Source organism: Salvelinus fontinalis, chromosome 17, assembly GCF_029448725.1.
Source record: "Salvelinus fontinalis isolate EN_2023a chromosome 17, ASM2944872v1, whole genome shotgun sequence".
In the NCBI taxonomy this organism is placed as follows: domain Eukaryota; kingdom Metazoa; phylum Chordata; class Actinopteri; order Salmoniformes; family Salmonidae; genus Salvelinus; species Salvelinus fontinalis.
The window spans coordinates 37,674,421-37,685,340 of record NC_074681.1 but is presented as its reverse complement, the minus strand read 5'-3'; the positions used below and the strand labels follow the sequence as shown (position 1 = coordinate 37,685,340).

General features: G+C 43.2%; 1 protein-coding gene across 1 annotated transcript; it reads left to right on the top strand.

The window, feature by feature from the left end:
* The first annotated feature begins 2,152 nt into the window (after positions 1–2,152).
* On the top strand, positions 2,153–10,706 carry LOC129814293 (AP-2 complex subunit mu-A-like). The gene is made up of 14 exons (XM_055867322.1): positions 2,153–2,259; positions 2,450–2,560; positions 3,566–3,687; positions 6,790–7,055; positions 7,161–7,243; positions 7,363–7,368; positions 7,496–7,631; positions 7,773–7,917; positions 8,356–8,376; positions 8,871–8,996; positions 9,166–9,301; positions 9,536–9,633; positions 9,726–9,837; positions 9,940–10,706. Exons 3-14 carry the CDS (start codon positions 3,614–3,616, stop codon positions 10,072–10,074), a joined length of 1,338 nt encoding a protein of 445 aa, XP_055723297.1. The 5' UTR covers positions 2,153–2,259; positions 2,450–2,560; positions 3,566–3,613; the 3' UTR covers positions 10,075–10,706.
* The last annotated feature ends 214 nt before the right edge of the window (positions 10,707–10,920 follow it).

The window sequence follows — 10,920 nt, the reverse complement described above, 5'->3', positions numbered from 1 at the left end:
CCTTTGAACTGGGTGACCCGCTGCATCATCAAAAAGTTTCCAAATGTAGAGGTCTAGATTTGAGGACACTTTTTTTTATTATATGGGAGCATAACTTGAAGTATTTTGAGATGAATTTGGTAGGTCTGCATCATACATGAATCTGATGTGGAATTCCTACATTATGTAGGGATACAAATTGAATGTGCAGGAAACAAAATGATATCCTGCTGCAGTAGGCAAAATAAATTACCAATGTGCTTATCTTCAGGGTACCGTTTGTCCATTCCCAGTTCAGTTTAACGCCCCATCCCCATCATATGTCTTTATTTTATTAACAAACAGAGGAATGCGTACATGCAAACTTTTTACATGGCCAGGAATCCTACATAAACTAGCCTTTTTCCTTGTTTCGACCATGACGTTTGTCAGTCGTGACTGGTCTAGGAACATACAGAGAAGGAGTTGTCCATAATAATTAACTCCTCCCGAAACTCCTCCCAATGCTCCCATTGTCTGCTTTCTCTGACCTGAAGGGAGATCAAAGAAGTGGTGGAGACTGAGTGGGTGGTCTGGGTTGGAGATTATTGCGTTTTTATCGCTGTATAGCGCGTTCGTACAGTAGGTGAGGGGGATTCAATCGAAGTGCGAAACTTGAAAGTACTTGTGGTTTGGTAGAGCGAAATGACACCAGTGCGCTCCGAAGAGGAAAGAACGATATGTAGTCTCATATCACTCCCATACCGCACAGATTCTATTTTTTTCCGTTATAGAGTACTCTTAAATTGTACACTGAACAAAAACAAACGTAACATGCAACAATTTCAAATATTTTACTTAGATTGTATAACGAAAATCAGTCAATTTAATTCAATTCATTAGGCCCTATTCTATGGATTTCACATGACTGGGAATATCTGTTGGTCACGTACTTTAGGGAAAATAGGAAGAAAAGAAGTAGGGGCGTGTATAACAACTACGTATCTGGTGTGACCTCAATTTGCCTCATGCAACACGACACATCTCCACATAGTTGATAAAAGTGTTGATTGTGGCCTGTGTAAATGTTGTCCCACTGTGCGAAGTTGCTGGATATTGGTGGTAACTGGAACACGCTGTCTCAGAGTATTCCAAACATGCTCAATGGGTGACATGTCTGGTGAGTGTGCAGGCCATGGAAGAACTGGGACTGCTTCCAGGAATTGTGTACAGATCCTTGCATTATGTTGAGGTGATGGCTGCGGATGAATGGCATGACAATGGGGCTCAGGATCTCGTCACAGTATCTCTGTGCATTCAAATTGTCTTTGCTAAAATGCAGTTGTGTTCGTTGTCGTAGCTTAATTCTGCCCATACCATAACCCCACCATTGGACACTCTGTTCACAACTTTGACATCAGCAAACTGCTCGCCCACACTACGCCACTACGCCCACACAACTGCCCGGTACAGTTGAAACCAGGATTCATCCATGAAGACCACACTTCTACAGCGTGCCAATGGCCATCGAATGTGGACATTTGCCCACTGAAGTCGGTTACGACGCCGAACCGCAGTCAGGTCAAGACCCTCGTGAGGATGACAAGCATGAAGATGAGTACCTGAGATGGTTTCTGACAGTTTGTGCAGAAACGCTTCGGTTGTGCAAACCCAGTTTCATCAGCTGGTCTCAGACGATTCCGCAGGTGAAGAAGCCAGATGTTGAGGTCATGGGCTGGCGTGGTTACACGTGATCTGCGGTTGAGGCCGGTTAGGCATACTGCCAAATTCTCTAAAACGACATTGGAGGCTGCTTATGGTAGAGTAATAAACATGAATTTTTCTGGCAACAGCTCTGGTTGACATTCCTGCAGTCGGCATGCCAATTGCATGCTCCCTCAAAACTTGGGATATTTTGTTGTTACAACCGCAGATGCTAGTAGCGTTTTCGTGTCCCCAGCACAAGGTGGACCTGTGTAATTATCATGCTGTTTCATAAGCTTCTTAATGTGCCACACCTGTCAATTGGGTGGATTATCGTGGGAAATGAGACATGCTCACTAACTGGGAAGTAAGCAAATTTGACCATACAATTTGAGCGAAATACGTTTTTTGTGCATATGGAACATTTTTGGGATCTTTTATTTCAGTTTATTTAGCATGGGATGCCAAGTTACACATCAAAATATTTAGCGTCATATTATGGTCATTCCTCCCCTTCACACCAGGGCTGCCAATAATATGGTTGCTGTAGAGAGACATAAATGGGGGGAAATTGGACCTGTGAAAAAACGACAATAGGTACCCACTTTCATGAGACGTATTAATTGAGTGGTTGCGACCACAGCCATAACGAAAGTTAATTTAAATCGTGTTTTAATGCGTTTTTTCCTCCCTGCTTCATGTATTCAATGTGCAACATTTTGAAATATGGCTGTAAATGCGGATTTACTTCCGGGCTATTATCAGATCCATCTCTGTATGTTCTTAGACGGTGGTCAGCTGATTTAGATGAGTGGGAGCAGCATAATTACCTGGCGTGTGTGACCCAGAAATATCTTTGAGAAGAAAGGGGCGTGAACCTAGGTGTGACAAGACTCCGGTAAGATTAGAATTATATTGAAGACAAATCTCAGCATATTTAACAGTAAAAACGGTATAGCTAGTTTACGTTAATGTTTATAAAAGCTAGGCAATAGTTAGCCAATTGTTAGGCTGGCTAGGTTATGTCTATTTTGCTAGTTAACTAACTACCTTGCTAACTAGTTTTCCTAGTTCTGCAGCTCAATAGTTGGTTAACTCCCCATCGTATTTTTCCCAAAACACCAAAATTAAATCTGAACGCGTAACTAACGTTAGGTAAGGAGAATATCAACAATGTATGAACTTGTCGAGATGGTTAGCTATCTTTTCCGGTCAGGCAAGCAGACATCTTGGGGCAATAAAATAGCAATTAAACCGCTTAGTGACTTCATGCACACCATGTCAGCGAACACTAACAACATTCCCCTTTCGTGGATGGGAAATTAATTTGCTAATCCAGCTATGTGTGTGTCCAGTTAATAAGTAAATCCATTTTGTGCTGGAATTGGGAAACTGTCTTACTTTCTGTTCTACGGTAGTACTATAACAGTAACAGGAAGTCACACACAGCTAGAATTCCAGGCATGTCTTTCATTTCATAGTATTCATACGCCTCAAAATATTATAAACTATAACATATGAATTGGCCCACACTTGGCATAATCAGGAAATTGTCTATTCCTTTTCCCAATACCAGCAACCCTCCATATGAACCTGAAACCACTCCCATAGTCATAGCTAGCTACTACTGGAATTTTGTAGCATTGACTACCTTTTAATATTTACCATTATACATCTAACCTACCCAGTACGAATCCTACTTTAGGATGTGTGTGTGTACATCACCATTGTGACGGACTTATTCACCACTGGGGGGGGGGGGGGGGGGGGGGGGGAGTAATAGGATACTCTGCTGAAAACATCCTTGATATCTGGGTAATTCAGAATCATCTTCATTCGCCAAATACATTTGCATGTACCGGGATTTTGACCTGGTGAAATGTAATATCACCCTCTCAATCAGACGGAGTTCGTTTTCACCATGGCCAGTTTGGACTAAGGAACAGCCACGATGATCGGAGGACTATTCATTTACAACCACAAAGGGGAGGTCCTTATCTCCCGAGTTTACCGCGATGATATAGGGTAAGTGAAGTGGTAATTGGTTTGGGGCGTTATGGAGATTCTATTACAATGCAGTCATAAGGGAAGAGGGAGATGGCAAGTGGTGTCCACCTGGTTGGCCTGAAGTAAGTTGGGGAGATGAATCTGTTAGGGGTTCAATGTAACTACTTAGGCATTGAACTTATGCCTTAGGTCATGTGCTCGATTGGGTCATTAGCACAGTGCACCCACCAAACAAAATAACTAACTGAGCTAATAGCTAGGTCATCTTGGGGATAATGACTGTTGTATCAGGTCTTAGACAATGCACGATTTATGCAGTAGCCAATGCGTGAACCCTTTTTTCAAATCAAATGTATTTATATAGCCCTTCTTACATCAGCTGATATCTCAAAGTGCTGTACAGAAACCCAGCCTAAAACCCCAAACAGCAAGCAATGCAGGTGTAGAAGCACGGTGGCTAGGAAAAACCTCCCTAGGTAAGGCCAAAACCTAGGAAGAAACCTTGAGAGGAACCAGGCTATGAGGGGTGGCCAGTCCTCTTCTGGCTGTGCCGGGTGGAGATTATAACAGAACATGGCCAAGATGTTCAAATGTTCATAAATGACCAGCATGGTCAAATAATAATAATCACAGTAGTTGTCGAGGGTGCATGAACTCTTTTGACTCATCACATACGCTGTTACTGTTTATCGATACTGTTGCCTAGTCACTTAATCCCTACCTAGATACAGTATGTACATATATCTCAATTGCCTCGTACCCATGCACATCGACTTGGTACTGGTACCCCGTGTATTTAGACAAGTTATCGTTAGTCGTTGTGCATTTATTCTTCGTGTCATTGTTTTTCAATCATTTCCCTTTTTTCCCTCCTTTGTTGGGAAGGGCCCGTAAGTAAGCATTTCGCTGTCAGTTTAGGAAGCATATTTGAACATTTGATTAGATTTTCTCACCCAGCTATCTAACTCCACCACTACATCTAGGGTTGATGATCTTGCTTGGCACTGCAAAATAATGCCAAGATTTTCCAGATACAAGATTTGTTGACGCATTCAAGTTGCCTTAGATTAGACTCCACACACTCTTCAATTCAACCACTATTGGTGGAAAAAGTAAATAATTTAACTGATTTAGACTGCATTTGGCTGTTTACTACAGTGGTATGGCCTTTTAAACACCATGTTACTCAATCTGTGTACATGCACAAATGTATTTGTGTACATTTTTGTCTCTCTCCTCTCCTTTATATCATCCCTCTACATCTTTATCCTTCTGCCATTTTCCTCCATATGTCCATCTTGACCACTGTAGAAATAGGTAAGCATGCACCAGCCTATCAAGCATGTCCCCTGACCCATGGTAACCAATCAGTGACTCCCAATGCATGTCCTCTGACCGACAGCAACTACCTGATGACCCTTTCATCATGTCACCTGACATATCAGTGACCAAAGAACACAAACTCAATTACTGCAACCAACCAATGCCTCTGAGGTGCATCTACTGTCCTCCCCTTACCCACTAGTATCTCTTCCCTCCTTACTGGACATTGCTTTCTAAAGAACAGATAGACAGACCCTGTTAAATGATCATGTATGGCCCCTTCTGTCCCTACCTCCATCTCTCTTTGTCTACTCTCATGGGGAGAGGCTGGCTAGTGCTGAGTCTGGCTCTGCAGAGTCCCTCATCTGAAATTGGTTCCAGAGATTTGTATTTCTGGGAACTGGTTCCCAGAATCTGTCCTGGTTTCAAATGAATAAAGGTATGATAAACTACTAGGCAGTAGCGTTATGGTCAATGTCAGTTTCACTGTCAAGCTCACAGAAGTTGTGGACCCTGCACCTGGGAATGTATTCCTGAATCTTGAACATCACTGATTGGGACTCATGTCTTGTCTGGACATGCTTTCTCATCTGTAGTAAACCCTTCAGTTATTTATACATCCACACCAGATCTCTAAAGCACTCTAACCTTCCCACTAATCTTCACCCTCTACGTAAAATATTGCTCTATCAGTGCTGGAATGGTCAAGTCAGTTTGGGAGATTCAGTCATCTCGCAGTTCTCAGACAAGTTAATATGTGCTGTCCTCAGCAAAGCATACTATTAGGATGTTCGGAGGGTTACTAGTTTTGGGGGTGGCAATAGTCTTTTATATTCTACCAGGAACTTGAATGTCAAGTAGAAGGTCTGGAAAAAATAATATGGTAGGTAGTGTAGTTGACAAATGTTTGACAGTTGACTATCTCTCTGAAAGTCCCAGGGAGACAGTAGTCATTTATACACACTACTGATGTGTGTACTATTTACCAAGAGCGTATTGTGAGTTTGCTTTTGTTCTGATCAACTGCAGATGGAGGTACATACTCTTCCACATTTACTCATAACATGAAAGCACTCCTTCTCTTCCTTGCTCTGTGTTGCCAAATCATTTTCAGGGTAAGTTGCTAAAGGCAGGTTGATTTGTTGCTAAAAGTTGCTAAATGATGTTGTGATGTCATTGCGTGATAGCGTAAAACTGCGTCATTACGTAGAATACACAATAACATTACTCAAATTGACTGGCCATCTCGGCAAAAAATATGATTTGACATTTGTTCAGGTACAGACTCCAACTATTTTCTGTACTTCTGGCTGTCCAATTTTGATTGAGACATGTTGATTGATGTTGTAAGTTCTGTTCAAGATCAAACATTCGTGACCAACTATATTCATTGGGTTTGGCTCGTCGAACCCGTAATACTGCTGTAGTCAGCCAACAATGACTTACAATTTGCTGAAATTGCTGCTGGCCTGCTGCTGCCTGGGCACGAGCTGAGCGCCTGCTGCTGACGTCACTCACAATGCACTTTTGCAGCCAGGCACGTGTGTTGTGACTGAGTGTGTGACAGAGAAAATCGTTTTTGTGTCATTTAGAGGGAAAATGTGTGCATTTTAGCATTTGAGCCACTTTTCAAAAGTTGCAAAAAGTTCAATTATTTTCTTCTTTTTTAAGTAGCTAAATTTGTTGCTAGGTGCTGTTTGGGGGGAAAAAAGTTGCCAGGGTAGTCTGAAAAGTTGCTAAATCTAGCAACAAAATTGCTAAATTGGCATCACTGCTTGCTCTACCTTCTTTTCTTAGGCGCAACGCGGTGGACGCATTCCGTGTGAATGTGATCCATGCCCGCCAGCAGGTGCGCTCTCCAGTGACCAACATTGCACGTACCAGCTTCTTCCATGTCAAGCGTTCCAACATCTGGCTGGCAGTGGTTACCAAGCAGAACGTCAACGCCGCCATGGTGTTTGAGTTCCTCTACAAGATGTGTGATGTTATGGCTTCCTACTTTGGCAAGATCAGCGAGGAGAACATCAAGAACAACTTTGTGCTGATCTACGAGCTGCTCGACGGTAACTGTGGCTGACCAAATTTCTCACTCTTATGCCATTTATCTATTTTTCCTGTTCGTTTCCTCTCTTACCCTCTTCATCATTTGGTTTCTTTGTTTTGTGCAGAGATCCTGGATTTCGGGTATCCCCAGAACTCTGAGACGGGCGCACTGAAGACCTTCATCACTCAGCAGGGCATCAAGGGCCAGGTGAGGATGACAAGTATCTCTGTGTCACTGCAGTCAAGCTCTGCGATGAGCTCTTTAGCAGATCTGTTTTTTGACTCTTCTTTTTCTTTCTCTGGGATTGTGGACACGGCCGGATGCAGCATCAGGTAATGATGAGCCTCATTTGGTATGGGCTGTTCATTTCAGTTCTATTTGGGACAGTAGGCCTGGTTGCAACCGTACACTGTTTTTTTCCACTTGATATCCTGTTGATCTTTCTCTCTCCTTTTCCAGACAAAGGAAGAGCAGTCTCAGATCACTAGTCAGGTAACCGGGCAGATTGGCTGGCGTCGCGAAGGCATCAAGTATCGACGCAATGAGATCTTCTTGGATGTGCTGGAGAGTGTCAACCTGCTCATGTCGCCTCAAGGTGAATGATGGTCATAACGCTTGAACGTAAACGGCCTAAACAGTTGTCCTGTTGAATATGCTAAGAGGAAAAGTATCTAGGGGAGTTGTAGGAGTAATGTTGTTTCCTAGTGATTGACCCTTTCAATTTTACCCCATCCAGGTCAGGTCCTGAGCGCCCACGTGTCCGGCCGTGTGGTAATGAAGAGCTACCTGAGCGGAATGCCAGAGTGCAAATTTGGCATGAACGACAAAATTGTAATTGATAAGGCGGGTAAAGGCGGGGTCACTAATGAGGCGGGAAAGAGGTGAGTAAGAGTGGCTGTTTGGACAGAGCCAGGGTTGGGGGTAGATTCCATTTAGTTTCAGGAAGTATACTCAAATTGCACATTTCATGAGGAGAATTTGAATTTTGCTTTAGTTTCTGAGTTGAAAAGCAATTCACTCCAACCCTGGACAGAGCTTGACATTAAAGGGGTGGGGCTAAATATAAGACTTTTGCTGCAGAATTGGATAAAAAATGTATGTCTTGTATTGATTTTCAACTTAGACATTTCAGACTGATGGGCAATTGTGTTGATTCTGACTTAACCTTCTGTGTACAGTAGAGTTTTTTTTTTTTTCAGACAGTTTACTGCCCTAACTGTCAGTCCCTGGACTAAGACTTCAATTTAGAGCTTTGCTTAAGGCTTACAATTTGTTTTCCTTTCGATGTCTCCTTTCTCTCTTTCTGTGCTGTACCTCAGTGATTTAGGGGGAGGAGGAAGGTACTGTATTGATGTCTGGCCTTACCTCCATATGTCCCGCTGTCTTGGCTATCGTGCCATTTATTGTGACTGCTTTATTAAGCATTTGAGGAGGCTCCAATATTTAATGGAATTACTGTATTCATTTGTGCTTAGGCAGTCAACCAGTGTGACTGCTAATTGATACAAATCTGACTTGCCTCCTCAAATCTTTAGTGGACTGCCCAATTGGTTGTTTATTTCTTAGTCATTACTGAGTGTTGTTAGTTTACCCGCTTGACCCTTAACCCTGACCCAGTCTTTGACAGTGATGGAAATGGTTAGCATCCACAGGGTTGCTGTGTTGCGGTAGCCACGGTGTCCCTTTTTTGTGTATGTATTATTGTGTTTCTGTGGTGTTGTATTAGGATGTGGGGCATGTAGAACAGTGCGTTTAAATGACTGGTTTGTGTCAGTATGACCGGGTGTGTGTACGCGGATAGACGTTCAACTCTCTTCTCCCTCTGACCCTGTAGTACCAGTGGTAAGCAGTCCATAGCCATCGACGACTGTACGTTCAACCAGTGTGTGCGTCTCAGTAAGTTTGACTCAGAGCGCAGCATCAGCTTCATCCCCCCGGATGGAGAGTATGAGCTCATGAGGTAAGTGTGTCACAGGCTAAACTTCAAACCTATATTGACCCTGTGCATGGGCTGGCATGTTTGTATTTGTAAGTCCTGTCGCTTTGTCTGTGTGCATTGCGTCTAATGATTTTGAGCCATCGGGGGGATGGCGTGTGTCTGTTTGACGTGGTTTTATCCCTGCGTCTAGATACCGAACCACTAAAGACATCATCCTACCTTTCCGAGTCATTCCGCTGGTCCGGGAGGTGGGCCGCACCAAGCTGGAGGTCAAAGTGGTCATCAAGTCCAACTTCAAGCCATCGCTACTGGCACAGAAAATTGAGGTTATTCAGCGTCTTCATTTTTTTTTTTAGATTGTGGTGTTCTGTCAGTTTGTTTGTGAAACTGGTCTTTCATGCAATCTTGGGGTAAATTGTACTCTTTGAAGTTAGTATGTTTTGTATCATAACCCTTTGTTTATGCTCGGTCTGTTAATTGCAGTTGTTGTTCTTACAAGTTCACCTTTAGTCTGCTGCATGAGACTTTATCATGTTATGACTTGTTTACCGTTGCTCCAGGTGCGCATTCCCACGCCGCTCAACACCAGCGGTGTCCAGGTGATCTGCATGAAGGGTAAGGCCAAGTACAAGGCCAGCGAGAACGCCATCGTATGGAAGTGAGTTATGTCAACCAGCTCCATCACGGTATCCCCTTTTTAAAATTTTGAATGGCCCTTTCCGATGTTGAATGTTTGTTTCCTGCGTGTAGGATTAAGCGCATGGCTGGGATGAAGGAGTCTCAGATCAGTGCTGAAATCGAGCTGCTGCCCACCAACGATAAGAAGAAGTGGGCGCGTCCTCCCATCTCCATGAACTTTGAGGTATGGCTGTAGTCACACGCAATGATAATTGAGCATTTCAGCTTACCGTATTAATATGCAGTTGCATACAACTCCTAACCTGGATCTCTTTGTCCCCCGCAGGTTCCGTTTGCCCCCTCTGGGCTGAAGGTGCGTTACTTGAAGGTGTTTGAGTCCAAGCTGAACTACAGTGACCATGATGTTATCAAATGGGTGCGCTACATTGGCCGAAGTGGCATCTACGAGACTCGCTGCTAATGTTAGAGAGCGAGCCTGAGGAGAGGTATACCAAGCAATCTCAATCTCTCCCCTTATCCTTTACTCAATGTTGGGGATGAATAAAAATGTTTTTATAACGCACAGATATGTGAAATGTTGTCTCATCTTAGTATGATTTTTTTTTTTTTACTGGTAAACAAACTGGTCCCGTAGAAAAGACAGTTTGTGGTCATACGCACATCCTAAACTCAGGTGCCGGGCTCAAATAATACTTTGAAAGAACAGAAAGGCCTGCACACTGTCTATGCTCCCAATTCACTGCTTTAGTGACAACGTATTGCTCAGGAACAGATCTTCGCCAGGTCCGACCGTGCTCACATCCCAAAATATACACAATGTGAACATCTCTGCAGTTTCTATTATAGGGTCAAGGTCTTTGAAGTGACCCGTTGTTTTTCTAAATTGCTTTTTGGGTCCATCTTTTAGCTAACTAGTTCCTTTCTCTCCTTTGAACTGCTCTGTTTGATTGCATGTGAGCTTATTGAGAATTCACTGTTTCAGTGAGTGGGACTCATCCTGACCTTGTGGTGAGGTTGCCCCTGAAGGTCACATTGCCTTGTTTGTAAACCCTAGTGACCGTCCAGTAAAATCCGATCATGTAACGAGCGCCACCTCTCGTCTTTTGTTTTCACTTGGGATTTGTAAGTGTACACGCACTTTCTGTTGAGTTGCAATCTACATGAACACGTGCTAGTGAAGGATTGGTTGTATTGCCTCAACCAAAGGTTATGCCATGTCAGGGATCAGTGCTATATCATGTGGTTACCGGAGTTGATAAACACCTATCTAGGAGTTGTGAAATCAAGCATGTCTGCAATGTAGACC